The 27,887-nt window shown below is 42.7% G+C and overlaps 1 protein-coding gene across 1 annotated transcript in view; it reads right to left on the reverse strand.

The window, feature by feature from the left end:
• Nucleotides 1-27,887, reverse strand: part of Epac (Exchange protein directly activated by cAMP) — a gene marked incomplete at its 5' end in the record, with an annotated part of 1,038,330 nt that overhangs the window by 954,412 nt on the left and 56,031 nt on the right. Inside the window, one exon of the mRNA XM_070086005.1 lies at nt 8,979-9,122. Within this exon, the coding sequence (XP_069942106.1) occupies nt 8,979-9,122 (144 nt within the window). The remainder of the gene's footprint in view (nt 1-8,978; nt 9,123-27,887) is intronic.

The following is a 27,887-nucleotide window of genomic DNA, read 5'->3' on the forward strand; positions in this document are numbered from 1 at the left end:
GAGGCCAGAACGTTGTGTAGCTTTAAAAATAGGTTGGATAAATACATGAGTAGATGTGGGTGGGTGTGAGTTAGACCTGATAGCTTGTGCTACCACGTCGGTTGCCGTGTTCCTCCCTTAAGTCAATGTGACCTGACCTGACTAGGTTGGGCGCATTGGCTTAAGCCGGTAGGAGACTTGGACCTGCCTCGCATGGGCCAGTAGGCCTTCTGCAGTGTTCCTTCGTTATGTTCTTATTTCTACTTTGTATTGGACTGGTGGGGCCGCTGTGTGGCGAGGCGTTTCTCCTCATAGGTAGAGGTTGTTTTGATAAGGACCTGTCTCGCATGGGCCAGTAGGCCTTCTACAGTGTTCCTCCATTCTTATGTTCTTATGTTCTTATGTTATTATTGAACGAATCAGAGGTAAGACAGAGAGTAGGATTGCAGATGAGCAAGGAGGCTTTACATTGGGCAGGGAATGTGTAGATCAAGTGTTTTTTATATTGAAGCATATGAGTGAACAATATTTAGATAATGGTAGGGATGTTTTCATTGCATTTATAGATTTAGAAAAGGCATATGCACCACACAAGTTAGCTGGAGGTCTTGCCAAACATCTACATAAGAACATAAGAACATAAGAACGAAGGAACACTGCAGAAGGCCTACTGGCCCATGCGAGGCAGGTCCAAGTCCCTACCGGCTTAAGCCAATGCACCCAACCTAGTCAGGTCAGGTCACATTGACTCAAGGGAGGAACACGGCAACCGACCCGTTAGCACAAGCTATCAGGTCTAACTCACACCCACCCACATCTACTCATGTATTTATCCAACCTATTTTTAAAGCTACACAACGTTCTGGCCTCTATAACGGTACTTGGGAGTTTGTTCCACTCATCCACAACTCTATTACCAAACCAGTACTTTCCTATATCCCTCCTGAATCTGAATTTTTCCAACTTAAAACCATTGCTGCGAGTCCTGTCTAGGCTAGATATTATCAGCACACTATTTACATCCCCTTTATTTATTCCTGTCTTCCACTTATAAACCTCAATCATATCCCCCCTAATTCTACGTCTTTCTAGAGAGTGCAGTTTCAGGGCCCTTAGTCTATCCTCATAGGGAAGGTTTCTGATACATGGGATCATCTTTGTCATCCTCCTTTGTACATTTTCCAGAGAATTTATATCCATTCTGTAATACGGTGACCAAAACTGTGCAGCATAATCTAAATGAGGCCTAACCAAGGATGTATAGAGTTGAAGAACAACCTGAGGACTCCTATTATTTATGCTTCTTGATATGAAGCCAAGGATTCTATTAGCTTTATTGCGAACACTTATGCACTGTTGTCTTGGTTTCAGATTACTGCTAACCAGAACTCCTAAATCTTTTTCGCAATCCGTAATATTAAGATCTACATTATTTAGTTTATATGTGGCATGGTTATTGTCCTGTCCAACATTTAGAACTTTGCATTTGTCTATATTAAACTGCATCTGCCACTTCTCCGACCACTGCATCAGTCTATTCAAATCTTCCTGGAGTGCTCGAATGTCCTCGTCAGAATGAATTCGACGGCCTATTTTGGTGTCATCGGCAAACTTGCCGATGTCGCTCTTTATGCCCTCATCTATGTCGTTTATGTAGATTGTGAACAGCAGGGGGCCCAACACTGACCCCTGTGGAACACCGCTCGTGACGCTTCCCCACTCTGATTTCTCCCCATTTATGCAAACTCTCTGCTGCCTATTTGTCAACCATGCCTCTATCCAGGAAAAAATTTCTCCTCCTATTCCATGTGCTTTAATTTTCCTCAATAGTCTCTGATGTGGGACCCTGTCAAAAGCCTTACTGAAGTCCATATACACAATATCATATTCGTTACCATGATCTACCTCCTCAAATACCTTAGTGAAAAAAGTTAATAAATTCGTAAGGCAGGAACGTCCCTTTGTAAAACCATGCTGAGATTCGTTGATTAATTTATGCTTTTCAAGGTGGCTACGAACTGCCTCGGCAATTATTGATTCCATAAATTTTCCCACTATGGAGGTTAGGCTTATTGGTCTATAGTTCGAAGCTAAGGACCTGTCACCTGTTTTGAAAATAGGTATCACATTTGCCATTTTCCACTTATCTGGCACCATGCCAGTTTGTAGTGATATGTTGAAAAGATTAGCCAAAGGTGTGCTAAGCTCCTCTTTACATTCCTTTAGAACCCTTGCATACAGTTCATCAGGGCCTGGGGATTTGTTAGGTTTTAATTTATCTATTTGCCTAAGGACCATGTCACTTGTGACCCTAATAGTGCACAGTTTATTATCGTCCTGTTCTACATAATTTATCATTACTGGAATATCACTGGTATCCTCCTGTGTAAAAACTGAGAGGAAGTATGTGTTAAAAATTCTACACATTTCCTTATCACTGTCAGTGAGCTGACCCGAGGAACTTTTGAGTGGGCCTATCTTGTCCCTGATCTTACTTCTGTATACCTGAAAGAATCCTTTTGGGTTAGTCTTCGATTCTCTTGCAACTTTAACCTCATAATCTCTTTTTGCTTTTCTAATTCCCTTTTTTATTTCTCTCTTTAACTGAATATATCGATTTCTTAATTGCCCCTCTCCTCTTTTGATTTGCCTATATATGCCTCTCTTTTGACCAATCAGATATTTTAATCTATTGTTCATCCATTTAGGATCATTTTTGTTTGATCTGATTTCCCTATTTGGAACATAATTTGACTGAGCAGCTAGAACTATGCCCTGGAAAGCATCATATCGGCAACCATCACCACCTACCTGACCCCTAGTCAGGTCATTCCAGTTCAGCCCACCTAAGTAATTTTTCAGTCCTATGAAATCAGCCAAGCGAAAGTCAGGGACGGAGACTTGATTGCCATTATTAGGGGAATTCCATGATATGTTAAAACTGAGTGATTTGTGATCACTCTCCCCAAGCTCATCATTAACCTCAAGATTATTAATTAGTGTTTCCCTACTGGCAAGAACCAAGTCAAGGAGGTTATTTCCCCTAGTTGGCTCTGTCACAAACTGTTTTAAAAAACAATCCTGGATCGTATCAAGAAAGTCACCCGACTCTAAATTTCCTGTCAAATTGCTCCAGTCAATCTGTCTATAGTTGAAATCTCCCATTAGCACAACATTTTCGTATGTAGATGCCTTACGAATTTCGTCCCATAGAAGTTTACTGCACTCCCTATCAAGATTTGGGGCCCTGTAAATCACACCCAAAATTAGTTTTTCTCGGCCCTCGAGAAGCTGTAACCAAACAGATTCAGTGGCTGACGCTTCTAATTTAATATCTTGTCTAACACAACAATTTAAATTGTCTCTGACATACATCGCTACTCCACCACCTTTCCTGTTGACCCTGTCAGTGTGGAATAATTTATAGCCTTGTATGTGACATTCAGATGGCATCTCTCTATCTTTCAGATTGAGCCAGGTCTCTGTTATAGCAATAATATCTATGTTTCCTGCACTTGCAATTAATCTTAGCTCATCTATCTTATTTCTAACACTCCTGCTATTAGTATAGTAAACCTTAAGGGAGCTAGTCCCTTGCTGCCCTCTGCTGTCCCCCTTTGTTTTCTGACCTGTTCTATTGTCTTTATTTATAACTTCATGCTGAATGCCTTTTATACATTTACTGTTTCCAACCCTAGTGTTGCAACCTGCTTGTTTCCCACACACACCCATACCTCTATCTTCCATCAGTTTAAAATCATAGGCATTTCACCAATGGCCTTCTCAATCGAGTCTGCAAGTGCTACCACCCCTGCCCCAGAGAGATGAACCCCATCCCTTGCATACATATCATGTTTGCCATAAAAGTTGTTCCAGTTGTCAATGAATGGGATTGCAAGTTCCTTGCAGTATCTATCTAGCCAGCAATTTACACCAATTGCCCTAGACAACCATTCATTTCCTACTCCCCTTCTAGGCAAGATGCTACATATGATTGGGATCCCTCCCTTAGACTTAATGAAATCTATAGCTGACCTGTACTTATCTAGCAGCTCTTCTCTCCTACCCTTCCCAATATCATTTCCACCAGCACTGAGACAGATAATGGGCTTGTTCCCATTACCTGACATGATATTATCCAGTCTGTTGACAATGTCCCCAACACCAGCTCCAGGGAAGCACACTCTATCTCTCATCTTCTTATTCCTATTACAAAAAGCACGGTCAACATATCTTACCTGAGAGTCACCAACCACAAGAATGCGCTTACCTTCATTAGCAGGGGCAGTAGTACCCTTACCTTCACTGGCCACTGAAGTACATTCATCCTGGAGAACAGAGAAGCGATTTCCTACCTTCAGATCTTCACTCTTAACTTTCCTTACTCTGATGCGCCTCCCATTACTGTGAACAACTCGCCACTTGTAGCAGGTGCTGGGCTGCACCTCACTGCTGGTACCCGTTGCTACCTCCCCACCTACAGCCTCCTCACAGTGAGAGACAACTGCACCTCACTGCTAGAAGCCTCATTCCCCACATCTCCAACCACCTCACACTCTCTCCCAGGCCCATTGAGGTGGACCTTCAGCCTCCTAATCTCCTCCTGGAGAAGCAAGACCTCCTCCTTCAACTCTCCAAACTCAGTTTTTAAAACACTGCAGAAGCAAGCCATGCTTTGTAACCGTCCACGCTAATCCCCAAAGCAGCTCAGGGTCTGTGACCTCACGTGACGACTGACCTTCTGTGGACCATCAGCCCCGCTCATCTAAAACATTCATGCAGCCTCCTCAACCGCATCGGAGGCCTCTGTCGGAAACAAGAATGGGCTCTCCTTCGATGCCTTCTTAGTAAACTTGTATACGGAACATAGAAGCTGAAGGCTTTGCCAACATCATTCCCACCACCTCACATTACGTTATGTTGGCGATTTCCTCATAACTCCGAAACGCTTTGCCGTGCGGAATCTTCAGGGAAGACTCAACGCAGTTGAACCGGCTATCCAGTTAACACTTCTGGAAGAGTTCAATGCCAAGTTATCATTTCTTGACTTCCTCATTCACAAAGTAAATAACTCTAGGAGTCCAAGTTTACAGGAAGCCTATAGACAAACGGTCTCACACACTTCAATTCCACTAAAGATACTAAGACCATTGGATTTTTCCTAAGAGCACACTGGATTTGCAGTCCAGAGTTTCTTGACGAGGAGTATATATATGGGCCCGTTGTTGTTCACAATTTACATAAACGACATAGATGAGGGAATAAATAGCGACATAAGCAAATTTGCTGATGACACCAAAATAGGCCGTCCAATTCATTCTAATGAGGACATTAGAGCACTCCAGGATGATTTGAACAGACTGACGCAATGGTCGGAGAAGTGGAAGATGCAGTTTAATATTGACAAATGCAGAGTTCTAAATGTTGGACAGTTAAATAACCATGCCACATATAAACTAAATAATGTAGATCTTAATACTACCGATTGCGAAAAGGATTTAGGAGTTCTGGTTAGCAGTAACCTAAAACCAAGACAACAGTGCATTAGTGTTCGCAATAAAGCTAACAGAATTCTTGGCTTCATATCTAGAAGTATAAATAATAGAAGTCCTCAGGTTGTTCTTCAATTCTATATATCCTTGGTTAGGCCTCATTTAGACTATGCTGCTCAGTTCTGGTCACCGTATTACAGAATGGATATAAATGCTCTAAAAAACATACAAAGGAGGATGACAAAGATGATCCCATGTATCAGAAATCTTCCCTATGAGGATAGACTGAGGGCCCTGAATCTGCACACTCTAGAAAGGCGTAGAATTAAGGGGGATATGATCGAGGTGTATAAATGGACAACAGGAATAAATAAAGGGGATGTAAATAGTGTGCTGAAAATTTCCAGCCAAGACAGGACTTGCAGTAATGGTTTCAAGTTGGAAAAATTCAGATTCAGGAAGGATATAGGAAAGTACTGGTTTGGTAATAAAATTGTGGATGAGTGGAACAAGCTCCCGAGTACAGTTATTGAGGCTAAAACGTTGTGTAGTTTTAAAAATAGGTTAGATAAATACATGAGTGGGTGTGGGTGGGTGTGAGTTGGACCTGACTAGCTTGTGCTGCTGGGTCTGGTACAGTGCTCCATCCTTGAGTGGGGATGACCAGACTGGGTGGGTCATTGGGATAATCCGGGGGGTGGGTCATTGGTCTAATCCGGGGACGGACATGGACCTGCTCAGCATGGGTCAGTAGGCCTGTTGCAGTGTTCCTTCTTTCTTATGTTCTTATACACCAAACCTTCACCGAGCTACATTTTCCTTCCTTTTTCATCAAAGAATGCATGAAAAGACCCCTTCAAATCATTTCTCTACACATTAATACCACTCCTAACAAAGTTATAATTCCTCCCAACAGCCAGGTTGCATTAAATCTCTCCAGAGTACTAACGCAGGCTAACACTAGAGTCATCGCTCCCAGCACCTACATAAGAGATCCGACTCAGGCTAAATGAAAGAACCTTGAACCAGTCAATGTAGAGGTTTACAACATACCACCCTGCGGAGGCTGTGACAGGGTATACGTCTATAAAACTGCAAGAAGCCTCAAAACATATCAATGAACACTTTAATACATGAAGGAACGATAATCTGAACAACGCATGTGTACAACACCGGAATTCCGCCAACCATCTGATGAAATGTAATGAAGCCTGCCTTATGATTAAAGAAACCAATTTCCGCAGACGTAAATGCCTTAAATTATCCTTAATCGCCATTTCAAACACAATTAAACACAAAAATGGCGGTTTCGTCATCTGTGAAACATTAACAAGAGTTCTAAAAACAATAAACCCCGCTTTTACACAGCAACAATGATCTACCTCCACTATTACTAGTAGTACTACTATTACTACTACTACTACCAATAGCATGGACGACTCAGGCTACTGGAGGAGCGATTATGCTTTACATTTTAGTCTGTTACCCATATATACCAAATGTGTCCATGTACTGTTTGTAACAGCTTGACAAGGCTCCTGGAGAGCAAAACGTTGCCACAAAAAAAAAATGTCGCAACAGTTGCACATGTGTCCTTCTACCTACCACAATGTCCAGTGTATTTGTATCTCATTGTGAAGGCAGTGTTCACCAGATGTTTCCGAGAGCGCTGCAGCTGACATCTCTCTTCGTAGAAGACTGACGCTAAGAATCGGTCAAGTAATCCAGCAAGTTTGTGCTATAAGTACTGTATTTATTTATTTATCCATTTGCACATGCATAAATGTGCAACGTGAATATCTGTAGATATTCAAGTGTCTGTATCAGTGTAATGTTTGAAATTCTCATTTACGCTCATGTAAAACTATCATAGAGGGTAGAATAGCAGACCACTGCTGATGTGATGTACCCTTTTATATTCCATATACTAGTATAAAAAATAAAAGTTACTGCCACTATGTTGTTAGGATAATAATGACCGAGTTGTTATCTGCTAATGCATGTATGCATATATGTAAGTGCGTGCAACATGTATATTTGTGTTTGTGGGAGTGTGTGTATAGTAGGGGAGAATCTGGAAGAGCGACAACTTTCTTGATGCCGAGTTTTCCTAACCATCCCTTTCAGCAGTGATACTAACTTTTCATCTGGCATTTTTCCTAAGTGGCTACCTTTTTTCATGCAGTGTTTTTTCTAAAAGGCTAGCTTTGTCGTGGGCGGCGGGGAGGAGGGTTGGGGAAGGGGTTCAAATCTACTAGATTTTTTGTAGGAGGGAGGGGGCAGAACTGCTAGCTTTAGCTTCAGTGGCTTCGGTCACTTCCCCAGCTAAACACAGGAGGCTAACTTTTTCATATAGCATTTTCCCTTGAGTGGCTGCCTACCTTTTCACTCCTGCCACCAATTTCTCAGATCAAGGTCCCACACACCTTCCTTTCCCTACCACCCAAGACCATCACCATCCTTGCTTCATCTCCTTAGAACAAGAACCCTTTAATCACCTCCCCTCCCCCCCCATTATTCCCCCACCCATCCTTCCTATCCACCTCCTCCACCCAAGACAATGCTTCAATTCCTCGCATCAAGAGCAGCCTGCATTCCCAAGACTATCACTAACCATGCTCTGACTCCTGGGATGAAGAACCCTACCCCAACACCCTTCCCCAAATCTTCGGATCAAGAACACCTCGCACAGCCTCCACTCCAAGACAATTCCCAGAGCACTCACTGGCGCTGCTCTATCTCTTTGGATCAAGACCCACAAGTCCCTCTCCCATACCAACCAAAACCATTACCAACCCTCCTCTGTCTTCTTGGATCAAGAGCCCACCCCATATCCATGCGCTCCCCCTACTTTGATGACCATCTAAATCCTCACTGTCTCCAACACAACTTCATTTCCTCGGATCAAGACCACTCCATCTCCTTCCAACCACTCTTACTCCATCACCCCTACTCCAGTTCCTGAAAACAAGAACTCTCTCCACCCTCCCCACCTAAACACCCACCTTCCCTTGCTCCACCTTCTTGGATCAAGAGCCACTGCACTTAAGAGTTGAACTATAAGGAGAAGCTTGGAAGACAGGACATCATAACGATATATAACGTGCAGAGATTTTGATCGAGCACACTGAGACGAACTGTTTCAAATGCGGTATACAGGGACAAGTGGCACAGATGAGTCAGATGTTAAGAAGGTTTTCTTAGGTCTCAGGGTAGTAAACAAATTGAATAAACCAGAAGTGGTGGTGTTGGAGGTAAACTCCATACACAGTTTCAAGAAAAGGTATGTTAAGGCAACTGATGTTTACAAGCAGTATTTGCCGGCCAACTGTTTGAGGTCAAGAGCCGAGGTCAAGAGCCGAGGTCAGGAGTTGTGTCGCGACTCGGAACACACGACACGGTGAGTGCAACTCGATAAGTTCATATACATGCACTGTGCTGAAAATTTGTAGTGAGTGAATGTAACAATTCGATAACAGGTAATTCCACGCAAGGTGTTGTACTCACCTGCCATATGTGTTTGAAGTCCTTCTGCTCGACCCTGAGCAGCTCGCAGTTCTCCCTGGTGATGATGGTGTTGTGTCGAGGGGCGTCTCGGAGCACAGACTCCCCGAAGGTAGCGCCTGCACCCATTTGGCTCACCTCGCCACCCTGCAACCATACCAGCTCATGTTAATAGTATTATTGTGGGGCCTGACACTCAGGCTTAGGCCTGTAATGTTACTGTGGTTACAGAGAGCAGATTAGGTCAAAGGTGTTACTATGTGGCCTGACACAATAACTCATATTAGTAGTGTTAATGTGGGACAAGACACACCAGCTCATGTTACTAGTGCTAATGTGGAACAACACACGCCAGCTCATAAGACTCTGAATCATGGTATCTTGTTTATGGAGAACGAGAAAAAATAGATAAACAAATTTTAGTGGAAACGCTTGTAAAATGTAAATATTATTTTAACATTAAAAAAAAATAATTGTTACATGACTGCTGTGGGTTATTAAAGGAAACCTAGACACACATGTAGTTAATGGAAATTATTTATTAAAGTGATAGTTAATTGTGTATGTTTCACATAATACAATTTAATAAAGAATGCTAATTGATTATTGGAACGTGCCTAATAACAATTTAAATTTTTTTGAAGATTTTAGAAGAAGGGCTAAAGTCAGGGCGAATAAATGGTCTATTAAGGCACAAATATGCAGAACGTTTTTGCTTAACGAATAGATTTTTTCATGTTTCAGAGACTTACACTAAACACGATTAAATATTCTTGGAGGGAAAGGTGGAAGTAAGTGATCAGATCTATTTGGAGGTGAAAGTCACGTTAACATTAGAGGCAAAGATGTTGCAAAATCAAGACTTCAGTTAAGAATGAAAAATCCGTAGAGTGAGAAATGCTGGCCATTTTCCCATGTCGTTATGAAGAGTGAGCCTCTTAGGAATGTTGGAGTGATAGCTAATTATTAAGTGATATTATCCTGTATAAATTTATGTCGCTTAAGAACTTTGGTATGCTAAAATCACCTAGACTTTAGTCTCTTGACTCCTAGATGCACATGGTCGCTGCTTCTCAGTATCTTCTAATTTTGTTGTCCTTGATGATGAGCTTCCTGTTCTTCCATGACATATGATGTGAATATTTGTCCCAGCAGAAGACACAAGTATTGTAAATGTCAGTCCTACACGCATACTGGTGTTATTATTTTCTAGTGTTTACATAGCATGTTATTTTTCCAGACATGTTAGTTATATTCCTCAGCCGGCGCGACTTTACACGGCGCAGACTTCACACGGCGCAGACTTCACACGGCGCAGACTTCACACGGCGCAGACCCAGTCAATGGTGATATTGTATCAACTTTTGATCATCTATTATGTTTATAAAAGTCAAAAACTGCTACACTTTTCTTGTCTGCAACGCTGAATATTATATATTATGTTATATTTTAAGGTTAATTATTTACAAGAGAATGCTAATTTACTAGTTGGGGTCAAAGTATCTTAATGAATCTTCTCGTTGGACTTTTGAGAAGAAACCAGATCTGTTACCTTTTTCCTTCCGATATCATCACTATCAGGGATCCCACGACTCTTCCTAAATATTAGTTCAGGTTTGTGAAAATATAACACTTATACCAATCGACAAAATTTTGTGATAATCTAATTATTAAAGCTGAAGGACAGTCTTAAGAGTTTTGAAGGAACTAATTTAGGGACAACCTGAAATATGAATGTTGTTACTAAGTATGTAACATTATCAAACAATTCTTCAACATGAGAAATCACATAATTTGTAGATATGTAAGTAAAACACTACATATGCTGAACGAAAGTGTATTGCAAGTATAGCGCCTCGTAACGCAACTCCGTGTAAGTTACCCGTAGTCATTTCTGTAGGTCACCATCACCGTAACCTTGTAGCAGGCCAGGCCTCCTGCTTGCTGGCTTGGTCCTGCTTGCTGGTTTGATCCATCAAGTTTTGATAACCGCCGCCCTCAGTCTAACGTATGGCTGACCAGGAACTGATTTGAGCGTTTTGTCGAGTTTCCTCTTGAAGAAAGTCAAGGGTGTGTTGGTACTCACCTTCATGCAAGCAGGAAGGGTACTGAAGTGTCGTGGTCCCTTTACACTAAGTTCTCTCTCAGTGTACTCATCGCTTTGCATCACCTGCAAAGCCACTTGTTTTCACATGTAGTGAATTCGAGGTGCAGATTTGGTAGTAATTACTCGAAGATCTTCCAGGTGAAGACTGTGTATCTTTCTCGCATAGGTTCTAAGGAATACAGTTCAAGGAACATCAAGCACTTCCAATAATTTAGGTGCTCGAATTTATACGAGCCGTAAAGGTTCTCTGTTCATTTACCAATTTTTCATTTTGTCTGCCTTCAAGGGGCTTTTCAGCAGTTACTTAATTTAATAGCTTTATTAAACACCCTATACCCGTCTAATGAGTGGTAGTAAAGGGTTTATATGACACAAATTTTGATACCTAAGCGAGTTTCTGTAGAAATGAAATATTTACATATCTATATCTATATATTATGAATTCAGTCCAAAAACCATTACAGTGTAGCTTATATGTAGTTTTGAATTATTTATTTTGCCTTATATTTTAATAAGGTATGACTGGATAATGACATTGTTGTGCTCTTTGAACACAAGAACTAACATTATCACGCACATTCTACTGAGTGATTTCAGTTAGTCTTGTATTCTGATATTATTTCCTCATTCCTTCTGTAGACTAGCAATTTAATTTATTTTATTTGTTTTCACTGGAATATTTGGTTGATATCAGTTTTAAGGGTCTGTGCATCTTCTGTGGATGCGACTGTCATGCAGATTCTAGCATCGCCTACGAAGGATGTTACAGTTCTGTTTTATTTGCTTGACTGTCAAATAAGAGAATGAGAAAAAGAATAAGAAGTGAGCATTGTGCCTTAGGGAACAGAACTCTGTACTGTAGAAGCCACTGATTTCATCTTGTCGGTATTGTATACCATTCATGTACAACTTGTCAGACACTGCAACATCATGGAATCTTGGTTCAGAGGACATCTACAAGACCTTCTTCACTTCTACTAACTCGTCATACCAAAGGGTATGACCTACTTCCAGTGGGAAATCCCACCTAACAGTGACAATACCTTCGTTTACTACCCGTCCCCTTTTCACCTGACGCCAGTTTATAAGCGCCAGCCTTCTTGCCTGTGCTCCAGATTCTTCACGACTACGGTGCTCTTCACACTGATTCCAAGGCTGAGGGACTGATTACCTCATCTTTTGCATATAGTTCTACTGTCTTCAAATTATGTCCTAGAATTTGTATTGATACAGCCACTGGATGGCGACACGTCTGCATTAAAGATACCCAGATGTTGCATATGTGCCTAATTTTCATCATTGATTTCATGATTAATATCACTCTTTAGGTTATATTATTAAGTTAAATATCTACCTACCCACTTCATCAGTTTTTCATTTTTCCCGCAATTTGTGTACAATTACCCCAGAATCTTACATGTAAAAGTTGGTAAACACTACCATCTTCATTTTGCTTGTCTTCACGGCGAAATGGTCCAGCACTTGCGAGGGGCAGGAGCTACATATTCTGTACCCATGTTGACCCAGATTGTGTAGCTGCTGCTATTCCACGTTTCCTAAAACATTTTTCGAAAATCTTGATAATGTAAAACGTCAACACTATCGAACTATAACGTTTTGCAACTAATTTGCTGCCACATGGGGCTATATCAGTAATATTTAATGAAATCCAGTGTCCAGGCTCCTCAGACTGCACTGGTCTGCATGATTTTTTTTTTGACTATGGTATCTTTTTCGGTACAATATAATGTATGGAAAATAGGGATTCATTGTGTTTTTTATTCATCTCTATCAGTTAGTTAGTTAAAGATTAGCCGGTATTCTCCCGGCCCGGGCCTTTTCCAAGTGGTGGCCCGGCCTTGGCTCCCTCTTTAGGGAGTGTCTGAGACCTAAGTCTCCTATGGGAGGAGGCACAAGTACCTCCTCATCTTTGGGACCAACTGTCCCCAGGCCTAGCCACAAGCTAGGCCTCTCTGGTCTGCCATCCCCGCCCCAAGGGGGCAAATGGGAATGACAGTCTTATGAGCTAAAGGCTCGGGCTCAGGCACCTACCCTACCCTAGAAGGGTTAGGCATGGTGTCGATCCATCTCTATCACATACGGTTGTCAAGTTATACGGAAACGTTACTTTTCTCTTTTCGTATAACGTAAGTAAATGTGAATTACCAACTAAAATGATTACCTTATAATGACTTAAATGTTAAATGTAATATATTTTTATTATCAGATTATTAATATATCTAGAAGTTGCATAAATTTACCAGACATATTTTGCTATGTCTGTGGGCAATTCACCCTTCAGATTCCCGGAGCAACATTACTCCTTTATTGAAGCGCTGCTACTTTGCTTATTTTGGCTGCAAACTTGGAGACCAGGACAAACCATTTGCACCACACAAAGCTTGCAAGGTGAAATTAAGACATGTGCAACATCTGGGTATCGTTATTGTAGACGTTTCGTCAACCAGTTGCTTCATCAATACAAATTCCAGGACATAACTTGAAGACAGTAGAACTATGAACAGAAGATGAGGTAATCAGTCCCTCAGCCTTGGAGTAGGTGCGAAGAGCACCATAGTCGTGGAGATTCTGAAGCAGAAGTAAGGCGCCTGACGCTTATATAGTAACATCAGGTGGAAATGGGACGGGTAGCAGACGAGGGCATTGTCACTGGTAGGCGGGATTCCCCAGTGGAAGTAGGTCCTACCCAAAGAGATGGGCTAGTTGTAGTAATAGTTGCCGTAGTCGTGAAGGTTATGTACTATATATGCGTCAGGCGCCTTGCTTCTGCTTCAGAATCTCCACGACTACGGTGCTCTTCGCACCTACTCCAAGGTTGAGGGACTGATTACCTCATCTTCTGTACATAGTTCTACTGTCTTCAAGTTATGTCCTGGAATTTGTATTGATAAAGCCACTGGATGGCGAAACGTCTACAATAAAGATACCCAGATGTTGCACATGTGTCTTAATTTCATCTTGTCGGTATTGTATACCATTCTTACACAAAGCTTGCAAGAGTTGCATCAGTAAGCTCCAAATGTGATTAGTTGGAAAACTTAAATGTATGCCCTTTGGAGTACCAATGGTATGGCGGGAGCAGATGAACCACCATGATGACTGCTACTTTTGTATGACAAGAAGATTGAAGATCGCATAATATACCCAAATATTCCTTCAGCAATAAGGCCTGTTCCACACTCTGAACACAAGAAGATAAGAAAGAAGGAACACTGCAGCAGGCCTACTGGCCCATGTGAGGCAGGTCCAATTCTCCCACCAGCTTAAGTCAATGCCTTAACCTAGTCTGGTCAGTTACATTTACTTAAGGAAGGATCACGGCATTCGACCTAGTAGCACAAGCTAGTCAGATCCAACTCACACCCACCCACACACACTCGTGTATTTATCCAACCTATTTATAAACTACACAACGTCTTAGCTTCTCGGGAGTTTGTTCCACTCATCCACAACTCTATTACTAAACTAGTGCTTCCCTATATCCTTCCTGAATCTGAATTTTTTCCAATTTAAAACCATTGCTGCGAGTTATGTCTACGCTAGATGTTTTTAGCACGCTATTTACATCCCTTTTACTAATTCCAGTTTTCCATTTATACACCTCAATCATATTCCTAATTCTACGCCTTTCTAGAGAGTGCAGATTCACGACCTTTAGTATATCCTCATAGGGAAGATTTCTGATACATGGGATCAACTTTGTCATCCTCCTTTGTACGTTTTCCAGTGCATTTATATCCATTCTGTAATACGATGACCAAAACTGTGCAGCATAATCTAAATGAGTCCTAACCAAAGATATATAGAGTTGAAGAACAACATGAGGACTTCTATTATTTATACTTCTTGCTATGAAGCCAAAGATTCTGTTAGCTTTATTGTGAACACTTATGCAATGTTGTCTTGGTTTCAGATTACTACCAACCAGAACTCCAAAATCCTTTTCGGAATCTGTAATATTAAGATCTACATTATATAGTTTATATGTGGCATGGTTATTTTCATGTCCAACATTTACAACTTTGCATTTGTCTATATTAAATTGCATCTGCCACTTCTCCGACCACTGCTTTAATGTCTTCATTAGAATGAACTGGACGGCCTATTTCGGTGTCGTCAGCAAATTTGCTCATGTCGCTATTTATTCCCTCATCTATGTCGTTTATGTAAATTGTGAACAACAAGGGGCCCAACACTGACCCCTATGGAACACCGCCTGTGACGTGCCCCCATTCTGATTTCTTTCCAATTATGTAAACTCTCTGCTGCCTATCTGTCAACGAAACCCCTACCCAGGAAAAACATTTCTCCTCCTATTCCGTGAGCCTTAAATTTTCTCAACAGCCTCTGATGTGGAACTCTATCGAAAGCCTTTCTGAAGTCCATATACACAATCATATTCAGTACCATGATCTACCTCCTCAAATACCTTAGTGAAGAAAGTTAGTAAATTCGTAAGACAGGAACGCTCCTTTGTAAAACTGTGTTGAGATTCATTAATCAATTTATGCCTTTCAAGATGGCTACTAATCGCTTCAGTAATTACTGATTCCATAAATTTACCAACTATGGAGGTAAGGCTTATTGGTCTATAGTTCGAACCCAAGGACCTGTCACCAGCTTTGTAAATACTTATTACATTTGACATTTGCCATTTTCCACTTGTCTGGCACTATGCCAGTTTGTAGTGATATACTGAAAAGATTAGCCAAAGGTATGCTAAGCTCCTCTTTGCATTCCTTTAAAACCCTTACAAACAGTTCATCAGGGCCTGTGGATTTGTTAGGTTTTAATTTCTCTATTTGTCTGAGGACCATGTCACTAGTTACCCCAACAGTACATAGTTTATCCTCCTGTTCAACATAATTTATATTTCTAGCATTTTGCTAATATCTTTCTGAGTAAAAACTGAGAGGAAGTAGGTATTGAAAAGTTCATACATTACCTTATCACTGTCAGTGATCCGACCCGAGTTACTCCTAAGTGGGCCTATCTTGTCCCTAATCTTACTTCTGCATACCTGAAAGAACCCTTTTGGGTTAGACTTCGAATCCCTTGTGACTTTAGCCTCATAATCCCTTTTTGCTTTTATTCTTTTTTTTTAATTTCTCTCTTTAATTTCGTCCCTTAGCAGCTTACCGCACTCCCTATCAAGGTTTGGGGGCGTATAAATCACACCCAAAATTTATTTTTCACGACCGTTGAGAAACTGTAGCCAAAGAGATTCTGTGTTCGATGTTTCTAACCTTGTATCATGTATAACACAACAATTTAAATTATCTCTGACAGACATCGCCACTCCATCATCCTTCTTGTTGACCCTGTCAGTGTGGAATAGTTTATAACCTTGTATGTTGCATTCAGAAGGCATTTCCCTACGTTTCAAGTTGAACTAGGTCTCTGTTATAGCGATAATATCTATACTTGCACTTGCAAGTAATCTTAGCTCATCTATCTTATTTCTTAGACTCCTACTATTTGTATAGTAAATTCCTAGACAAGTCATTAATGACCCCTCAATCGAAATGGCTAATGCAACCACTCCAACTCCACAGAGATGAACCTCTCCTCTTGCATACATATCACATTTGCCATAGAATTTGTCCCAGTTATCAATGAATGGGATTGCAACTTCCTCACAGTACCTATCTAGCCAGCAAGTTATACCAATTGCTCTTGACATCCATTCATTGCCCACTCCCCTTCTAGGCAAGATGCTACATATGATTGGGATCCCTCCCTTTGACCTGACAACTTCTATGGCTGACCTGTACTTATCCAGCAGCTCCTGTCTCCCGCCCTTCCTGATGTTATTTCCACTAGCACTAAGACAGATAATGGGCTTGTTCCCATTACCTGACATAATATCCAACCTGCTGACTATGTCACCAACACCATCTCCTGGGAGGCACACCCTCTGACCTTCCTATCTCTGTTACAAAAAGCACGGTCTATATATCTTACCTGAGAATCTCCTACAATTACAATATTTTTACCTTGATTAGCAGGGGAGTCAGTGATGCCTTTAACCTCACTAACCACTGAAGTACACTCGTCCTCGAGAACAGCATTCCTGTACCTGTGCCACCCGAGACATGACAAAATTTATCTTTCTGATACCAGTGATTCTAAGGAGATGGAAGTAGACTATGAACCACCAAGAAATGATAATCCCAAACCCTTCAACCAAGCTGAGCTCAATAACTTCGTGAGAGACCTTAACCTAAAGAAGTGCAGTTACTTGGCTCTAGACTGAAGGAACATAGGCTTCTACCTCCTGGAACAACATTCGCTTGGTACACTGTCATCGTGAAGCAGAATTCAGTTCTTTGACAAAGAGGAATCTTTAGATTTCTGTTCAAATATTTCTGGCCTTATTGGACACATGGGGATGTCATACAAAGCAGATGACTGGAGACTTTGTTGATTCTTCTAAAAGAAGTTTAAAGGCTGCGCTTCTCTACAATGACAACACAGCTACATTTGTGCCAAGTGGCCATAGCGCCGAAATGTCAGAAACTTACGCAAATGTGAAGACACTAATATCTGCAATCAAGTCCCATTATCACAATTTTCTCATTTGTGATTTAAAAGTTATTGCTTTCCTACTAGGTCTTCAAGGTGGATACACCAAGTATCCCTGTTTTCTGTCTTTGGGATAGTAGGGCAGACAGCCAGCACTGTGAACAAAAAGACTGGTCACCAAGATCCAGCTTCTTACCTGGCAATCACAACGTGAAAACTATTCCACAAGTTGACCCCAAGAAAATTCTGCTGCCGCCACTCCATATCAAATTAGGGGTTTTGAAAAATCTTGCAAAGGCCTTGAACAAGAATGGAACTGCTTTCAAGTTCCTGGAGTCAAAGTTTCCTCGTATAAGTGAAGGCAAGCTCAAGACAGGAATCTTTGTTGGCAATCAGATTCGGAAATTGATGAAGGACAAGCATTTTGATAAATCATTAGCAAGTGTCGAGGTGATTGCCTGGTTTTCATTCAAGCAGACTGTCCATAACTTCCTGGGAAACAGGCCCTCCCCATAATATGAAAAAATGACCCACGACATGATTTCAACTGTCCAACAACTTGGGTCTAGAATGAGTATGAAGATGCACTATTTGCACTCACATCTTGACTATTCACCCAACAATTGTGGGGACTACAGTGAGGAACAAGGAGAGGAGTTCCATCAGGATATTCGCACCATAGAAACTCGATACCAGGGCAAATGGAATGTCAGCATGATGGAGGATTACTCTTGGTCACTGATATGTAATGCTCTCGATGCACAGCACAAGCGAAAACAAAGCAGTCCTCCTTCCTTTGATTCAATATGTAGGCTAACCATTAGGATCATATATATTTAATAAAATAATTTGATTTGATTCATGTTGATTTGGAACTCACATGTTCTTAAAACTAACAGAATGTGCTTTTCCATGATTACTAGCCAAATTTTGATAAATTAACGATTTATTAAACATTCACACTTTTCATCATTAATTTGTATTTTATTCAAAATCCTTACGTGATAGAGCAAAAGGGTTTAGATATTTACAATCAGCAGCCCAAGAATATGTAAGATCGCTACCATGAATAAAAATAAAAATTAAAAACATTCCAAATGCAGACCAGTGCTATTTAAGGCAGGTGACAATGGCATTTGGCAGTTATTGATGAATAGGTAATTCCAAGAGTCAGGGCCTGTGTCAAGGCGCAAGGGTCTGTGTCAGGGTGCATGGTCATGCAATATTTGGCTTGTTAGGGTTATATCAGAGATTTAAAGAAATATCTGCAGTTTCTGTGTCTTGTTTGGGAGTAACACATTTGATTCGTCAGTCTTTAAGCCGATTAGTGCTCACAGAACATTGAATCGTTCATGAAGATTATTATCATAATCAAAGCTAGCGCTAAAGCAACAAGGGTCATGCGGTGCTGAGAGGCAGAAAATAGAACAAGGGCTATAAACGCCTAGGTGGAGAGGGGATCAGAGGTGAGGGGTGAAATGGGCTGGAAGGTATGCCTAGGGCTGTGTCAAAGTTCGTACAATAAAGCAGTTGCTGAGAAAAGTCAAAAAGTTATTGTAAGTCAAAGGCAGGGCCGTCTGCAAGAAGGGGAGATAAGGTAAGAGCAGTAGGGCGGCGGCGTCGTTGGAGGTAAATCCTGCGAGCTCGCTGGTAAACCAGGCTATCCACAAGATGAACCATAACAGGGACCCGACAAGCCTCACAGAGGAATAGGGGGTCACTCCATGAGATACCCATCGGAAAGGCGGGTATGGGCGATGCATAGACAGGAAAGCACAGTCTCCCGAGTTCGGCAACGGTGGTAAGAAGATGGCCACAAACCTAAAAGCGGTTTAATAAAGTACAATTTGTTGTGGTGCATGTCTGTCCACAGTTGTTGCCAACGGTCGCAAAGACGCGCAAAGATGACTAAAATAATCCCTGAACGGAATACCTCTTTAGAAAACCGGAAGATCATGTACCACTGACCGCGCAGCAGCATCTGCCTGTTCACTGCTCTGCACATCAATGTGTCCAGGGACCCAACAGAAAACGACGTCTTTGTTTTTGCTAGACACATTTCATAACCATAGTTGAATACGAAGGACCAGTGGATGAAGGGAATCAAATTGTTTAATGGCTTGTAAAGCACTGGGGGAATATGAAATGATCACAAACGTCGAAGGAGACGTGTATGTAATACGAAGAAGCGCTATCAGGATGGCATACAACTCGGCGGTAAAAATACTAGCCGAGTCTAACTAATGACGTGACCGTATCACATTCTGGATTACTTGAGCCACCTAAATACAGTGGAATATCTGAGACAAGAGGATGTCTAGTGAAGGTAATGTAACGGGTTTTCGTACTAGAAAATTTAAATCCATGAGAGGTGATACAATGGGAAACTCTATCAATCGCATCTTGAAGGGAGGCCGCTACAAGGCGACAGTCAGCACCTTCGTAAGCTATAGCGAAGTCATCCACATATAGTGACGACCAAATATGCAATGGAAGAATGGAAGGTAGGTCATTTATAGCCAAAAGAAAAAGGTAGTGCTAAGGACACAACTTTGTGGGACTCCCTCGGCCTGAACAAAGTCTGAGGAAAGCGAGGCGCAAACACGGACACGAAAATGTCTGTCAGATAAGAAAACTGCAAGGAAGGTTAGTAGATTACTGCGGAGGTCTACAGAGTGGGCTTGGAGTGTTTGTTAGCAAAGACATTTCGCACATACGTATCCAAGTGGAGCAAGGGGTCCAAAGTAGAGCGGCCTTTGCGAAAGTCATTTTGGAGTGAAGAAAGATTATTTTGAGTCTCCAAATACCATATCAGACGTCTATTCACCAATCGTTCCATAACCTTACAGACTACACTGGTCAGAGCAATGGGACGATAGTGAGAGGTATCAAGCCCCAAGGTGCCAGGGTTGAGAAACTGTAGTACAATGGCAGATTTGCATTGTGGGGAAGATCCCCTTGCGTCCAAATAAGATTAAAAAGATGCAAAAGGACTGTAAGGGCTGTAGAATTCAGATGTTGTAGCATACTGATATAAATATCATAAGGTCCAGCTGCCGATGACTGGCAAGCGTAAAAGTGTGGACTCCAGTTCTAGGAGAGTGAATGGTACATTATACGGCTCCATTCCATTAGAAGAGAAATCCAAGGGCAATTGCTCCTTGGTAGACTTAGATGCAAGAAATGAGGGATAGAGGTGAAGCCCTTGGGAGACACGGACAAGATAGTTCCCGATTTCTGTGGCTACTTCAAGAGGTTCCGCAATACTAACACCAGCAACTCACAAAACGGGAGCTGGGTCCGGAGCATACTTGCCACACAATTTCCATACCTTCTTCCAAACCGTACACATAGGGAAAGTCGAGGCAATGGTAGAAACGAAGTCTTGCCAACAAGTTCATTTAGCATCGTGTATGACGCGGTGAGCTACTGCCCTTGCCCGATTAAAATCCAAAATGCGATCTGAGGTCCGATTATATTGAAAACGGCCCCATGTAGCACTTTTCAAATGCACTGAACGGGCACACAGAGAAGACCACCAAGGCACGCATGTCTGAGAATGCCTGCCTGAGGTTTGAGGAATAAAACGTGATGCTGCAGTCAAAACTAAGGTTGAAAACTGGTGCACCAACTCATCAAAAGAGGACGAAGAAGGCTCCCCACTAAAAGCAGTAAAATGAGAGTATAAGTCCCAATTCGCTCGTCCAAATTGATCACTGTTGTGCAAATCCGGGGAAGAGACCACGTAATCAAGTACGAGGAGCAGAGAGAAAGATCTATGCAAGAGAGAGAGAGACTGAGTACGAGAGTCAAAATGGGTGGGATCACCCGTATTTAAAACACGAAGAGGATGAGAAGTGAGAAGAGTCTCCAACTGATCACCACGACAGTCACAGTGGGATCCTCCCCAAAGATGACGGTGAGTGTTAAAATCACCTAACAACAAGATGGGTGGCGGCGGAGAAGAGATCAAGAATGTAATATCCGAGATACAGAATGCATGGGAGGGTAAAGATATAGAGAGCAAACTGTTTACCATCTGTACAAATAAATACGGGCTGCAGTATAATGGAGCAAAGAACGAACAAAGACCTGTTGATACGGTATACCAATGCACACATTACATCAGGAAAGGGATCAGAAGAATGCAATAGCACCTAGCCCGAAATGGGACGATTAACAGCTGAACGAATTTTGAGCTCTTTTAACCCGACACATACTGGGGAAAACTGGGAGAGCAACACATGGAGCCCTCCTCAATTACTCCTGAGGCCACGAATATTCCATTGTAAAGAAGTCATTATTCACAAAGATAGGTATGCCAACCATAAGAGGCGATTAAATCTACGAGTTTTTAGGGTCATTGAAGTCAATGTGTGAAGGGAAAGGAAAGCGTGTAAACAAGGACGAAGCAGAATCTTGTGAAGGAAAACACTGCTGCGAGGGTCGTGACGAATAAGAAGGGGTAGGAGGTGCACCGATGTTCATCGAGGGTCTCGTCTCCACAATATAGTCGGAGATAGCATCAAGTGTCTCGGTGGATAAGGAAGATACCGATACCATGACTTCAGAGACAGTGAGGTAAAGCAAGTAGAGATGGGAGAGACTATACAGGTCTGAGAGAGGAGGGGAGCATGAACCTGGAGAGATGCGCTGGTGGGGACAGAAGAGTTCTGCGGTGGAACAGGAGAGGAAGGAGGCTTCAAGGTAACTGGGAAGAAGTTTGGGGAGGAACAATAGTAGAGGGGACTACATGAAGGGGATAGATGAACCCCTATTTGCATGTGAGAGTTAGAGAGGGGGTGAAAACTAGGCACCTAGGGCGAAAATGAAAACTGTTGGGGAATTGTAAGCACTGGAGGAGTGCAAAGAGACTTGGGCTGATGAGACAGGTTCAACTTCAGAGGTGATAGGTGCGAAGAAGATGCAGGTGTGCGAGGCCTTGCAGACTGAGAAGCTAGCGGGCGAGAAGAAGTGCAGGTAGAAATAGGTAAGGAGGTGGGAGTTTCAGAGGGTAAAACCGAAAAAGAATAAGAGGTGGGGTGACCCCGTTAGATACAATACTGGAGGAGCTGATAGGCGGGGGAACCGCCAAGGTTGGAGGTCTCCTAGCTACTCGAGATTAAGGGACACAAGGAAGATTCCCTTGAAGGCAGTTCTGAGGTAGCCATAGCATAAGGCCTTTGCTCTCTAAGATAATGGAATTCTCGTTCATTAAAATAGACCTGACATCAGCGGGAAAATGAAGGATGAGGTTCATTGCAATTGAGACAAATGGGGGGGAAGGCTGCAAAATGTATTGGCATGATCCGTTGCAGTGCAAATCGGGCACTCCACCATAGATCTGCTGTATTTAGCGGGGCATCCTAAGCACCAGTAATTTCGACACTTTTGGGGAGTAGGGACCACTTTATGGATTTCTAAGTGATGGCCCTCCAAATATGCAGAGGACGGGAGTTCATGGCAGTCAAAGGTTACTGGGAAAGCGCATCCACCCGCGAGCAGGCAGGACATATGTATCCAATTTGAGAATTGAAAGTTCCTGAAAGATTTATTGCTCCAAAATTTAGTCACCACAAGACAGAAAACCACTCTGAACAATGGTATGTTGTAAAATCACCATACCACTGCAAGAATTGAGAACAGCGTGCTTGTGAACTGTGATTAGAATGTTATCAATGGAAATAAGATGGAAAAGAACATCAGCACGTTTTGCATTCTGAACTGTAACGATGTGTGCACCACTTCCAAGAGCGTGAAAGGATATATTTTGGTGAACGTGTCGTAAGAGAGCTTTACCAATACTATGTTGGAGATGTCGGTTGTAGGGAAAAGAATTTAGACCACTGCGTACATGTAAACAAGGTGTGTAAAGGAAGTAGGTATCACGTAGGTCGTTTTTGGATGGAATGGGCAGACATCGATGAACCGTCGCCAGCAAATGGTCTAGAACATTTTGGCGTAGTACAGCAGGCGGCCCGACCTGAGGTAGGTGGGCAATCCGAAAACTGTCACACAGTATTTAGGGAAGCCAGACACACAGCTATAGATATGCAAGAGGTGGAGGCACTAGCAGAAACGGGTGGAGCCTCAGCACCTGGAGCAAGTGATGAAGCATCGCCACCAGAAGGTACATGGGTATGGGTAGTCTGGAGAATAGGCCAATAACAAAGCAGGGACAGAACAGGATGCAGGAACAGAAATGGGCCTGGGAGGAGAAGGGTTATAACTTCTTTCTTATCATAATTTTAAAGAAAAAAAGGAAAGAAAAAAAAATGAGGGACAGTGAAGGGACAGTTACCAGAAGGCATGAAAGAGCCCTAAGTTCCTTCTCTCATCCGAGAAGTCCTCGAGCCTGCAAGCAGTGCAGTTACAGCGTGGAACATGTGCCATACCCTATCCTTCACGCCAGTAAACCAGTGCTCCAAAATAGCAACCTCACATCTACCGAGCCACCTCGTCGGACAAAAGAGAGGGAGGTCTAAAACCTGCCACAAAGCATACCTCCTTCGGCTGCCACCTCCTAGAACCGACAGGCACCCTCTGGAGATACACCCATCACCTGCAGGGCACCTCACCCACTTCTTGGAAATCAGGGAAGGGAGCAGGGCACCTCCAGATAATCCAAATTCCGAGGAACCTCACGGAGCGGGATGAACCCCGGCACACTTCCCCCTATGTAGTAACTGTAATACCAGAGGGGAGGACCCCAGAGGCTACAACGGGATGGGGAAAAGGGAGGTTTGGGAGGGGAAAGGAAAGGGAAGAAAACGGGGATGGGGAGGATGGGACAGGGAAGGGAGGATTGGGGGATAATTAGGTTTGGTCTGAGGAAGGAGACCAAAGGGTCTATTCCTTAGACAAAGAGCCTCTTCCCCACATCACGGAGCCCCCCTTGAAGAGGTCGTTCATGAAGAATTTATTTGGATCGTCAAACTACAGGTGATTAATGGCTTACAGAACACTGAACCGTATAGGGATTGAGTATTTCACTCCGTTCTTTGTTTTAATACAAGACCCAATATTAATTGTTGTTTTCGCCCTGGACTGTGCATATGAGAAGAAGAATTTTGGATTTTTGTTAAAATTATTTATAACTTTTTCCTTCCTGTCTTTCGTGGACTCTGACAAATTAAATTTTAACTAAACGTTTTCCACTTCTTCAGCAATTCTTGCTTTTCATTCTTTAGGAACTCTGCTACCTTTGAGGAGCTCTGTTATCCTTTGTCCTCTGTTATCCACCTGTCCCTTTCCATCCTTCATCTTCTCCTCTTTCGTAATGGTATGTCCGGAGGATACTTATACTGCCACTGAGATCTTGGATTATTATTATAATTAAAAAGAAGCTCTAAGCCACAAGGGCTATACAGCGTTGCAGGGTAGGGAAGGAAGCGAGGGTATTGGGTGGCAGAAGGGGGGAGGGGCGATCAGTAGGTTACAGAAAACAGCAGGACAGGGAATAGTGCAGGGTAGAGGGTAGCAAGAGATTGAGGAAGAAAGGGCTGAAGGTATCCTCAGAGTTTGTGAAGTCAGTTATGAAAAAGTCAATGAGAGAGTCCGGATGAAAGGTGGGTCCATCAGCAAGAAGGGAAGGTAAAGAGAGAGCAGCGGAGAGAAGACGTTGGAGGTAAATTCTGCGTGCTCGTTGATAAAGTGGGCAGTCTAACAGAATGTGGCTGACCGATAATGGAACCTGACAATTCTCACAGAGAGGAGCAGGGCGCTTCTCCATGAGATATCCATGAGTAAGACGAGTATGGCCAATGCGAAGACGGGAGAGAGTAGTCTCCCAACCTCAGCACTGGTGACAAGAAGACGGCCAGTAACCTATACTCGGTTTAATAGATTGAAGTTTGTTACCGAGTAGAGTAGACCAACGTTGTTGCCAACGGGTGTGAAGGTGGGTAGCTATTGCAGCAAAATAGTCCGTAAATGGAAGACCTCTATATGAAACTGGTAGGTCATGTACTGCTGACCGCGGAGCAGTGTCTGCCTGTTCATTGCCCTGTACGTCAACATGACCAGGGACCCAACAAAAAACTATCTTTATGCTTGGCAGAGATGCGGCATAGCCAAAGTTGGATATGAGGGACTAAGGGGTGAGGTGTATCAAATTTCTGTATAGCCTGTAAAGCACTAAGGGAGTCTGAGACAACCACAAATGATGACACGGGCATAGATGCAATGCGGATAAGTGCTGCAAGAATGACATACAATTCAGCAGTAAAAATACTAGCCGAAGATAGTAAATGCCCTCGTACGACGCTGTCTGGAAACACTGCTGCGAATCCTATGCCATCAGAAGACTTAGAGCCATCTGTGTACACTGCAATGGCATGAGAATGAGAGTGGAAGTGGTCAAGAAAAAGAGAGCAGGAAGCTACCATAGACAGTTGGGCTTTCGAGCAAGGGAGTGAGAAAGAACAGACTCGAACAACTGGAACTTCCCAGGGGGGTAGGGAAAAGTGAGATGCTAAATGAGCATAGAAAGGTGAAAATTAAAGAGAAGACAAGAGCGAATGTAGGCGAAGAGAGAAGGGATGGGATGGAGCAAACAGGGGCAGCGAACAAATAAAGAATGTCTACTAATATCGGTGACCATTCTATAAATGGAAGGATTGTGGAGATCATGAAAGCGTACATAGCAGCGAAGGCAATGGGCATCACGGCGATAGGATAAGGATGGAACTTTTGCTTCTGCATAGAGGCTCTCAACAGGGGAAGAGCGAAAAGCACCAAAGCATAAACGTAATCCTTGGTGATGAATAGGGATGGGGCTAGATAGAGTAGCAGGAGAGGCAGCTGAATAGATCTGGTCACCATAATCAAGTTTCGATAAAATGAAGGTGGAATGTAGGCGAAGGAGAGTTCGACAATCAGCTCCCCATGAAAGATGAGCAAGGGTTTTAAGAAGGTTCAGCCGGCTGTGACAAGTTGTCTTCAGAGAGGTAATGTGAGGTTTCCAGGATAACCTACGGTCAAAGAGGAGGCCTAGAAACCTGACTATCACGTTCAGGGATACGGATGCCATAGAGGTATAAAGGATGATCGGAGATGACAGAGCGTCTAGTGAAAGTAATTTGGCGAGTTTTGGTACTGGAAAATTTAAACCCATGTGTGATGGCCCAATTGTAAACACGGTCGACCGCATGCTGGAGAGAAACTGTGATGAGGTGACAGTCAGCGCCTGCACAGGCAATAGCGAAGTCATCAACATAGAGTGATGACCAAATATTGGATGGAAGACTAGAGGCCAAATCATTTATAGCAAGGAGAAAAAGTGTTGTGCTCAGAACACATCCCTGGGGGACACCTTCAGCTTGGATAAAGTCCGGGGAGAGCACATTATTAACCCGAACACGGAAATGTCTGTCAGTTAAAAAGTTCTTATGGAAGGATGGTAGATTGCCTCGAAGGCCTAAGGAGTGGGCTTGGGCCAAAATATTATACCTCCAAGTTGTGTCATATGCCTTCTCAAGGTCAAAAAAATGGCAATAACTGAGTGGTTATTCGCAAAGGCATTACGAACATACCTATCCAAGCGTAGGAAGGCGTCTATGGTAGAACGGCTCTTATGAAAGCCATATTGACGAGTGGAGAGACTGTTGTCTCTCTCTAAATACCGCATTAAATGTCTATTTACCAGGCATTCCATCACTTTGCAAACTGCACTGGTAAGAGCAATGGGACGATAGTGGGAGGCTTCATGTCCCGTAGTACCCAGATTGTGGAAAGGGAGAACAATGGCAGATTTCCACAGCTGTGGAAGAACTCCTTGTGACCAAATAAGATTGAAAAGGCGTAATAGGACTGCAAGGGCTGACTGATGTAAATGTTGTAGTATACGAATATGAATGTCATCGGGCCCAGCTGCCGATGATCGGCAAGCTGAGTGTTGCCTCCAGTTCCTAAAGTGTAAAAGGCACATTATACTGTTCTTCTCTGAGAGAAGAAAAGTCCAAGGGTGCTAACTCTCTGGCAGACTTTGAGGAAAGAAACGAGGGGCATAGATGGAGCCCCAGAGAAATACGGACCAGATGATTGCCAATTTCATTGGCAACATCTAGTGAGTTTGCTATATCAACACTGGCAACCCGCAGAACAGGAGCTGGGTCAGGAGAATATTTACCACTCAGTTTTCGTACATTTTTCCAGATTGCACTCATAGAGGAAGCAGAGGTGATGGTGGGCACAATCTCGCCAGCAAGTGTGTTTAGCATCACGGATGACATGGCGAGCGATCGTACGCTTTTGCTTAA

The sequence above is a fragment of the Cherax quadricarinatus genome, chromosome 17, assembly GCF_038502225.1.
Source record: "Cherax quadricarinatus isolate ZL_2023a chromosome 17, ASM3850222v1, whole genome shotgun sequence".
Classification (NCBI taxonomy): Eukaryota; Metazoa; Arthropoda; class Malacostraca; order Decapoda; family Parastacidae; genus Cherax; species Cherax quadricarinatus.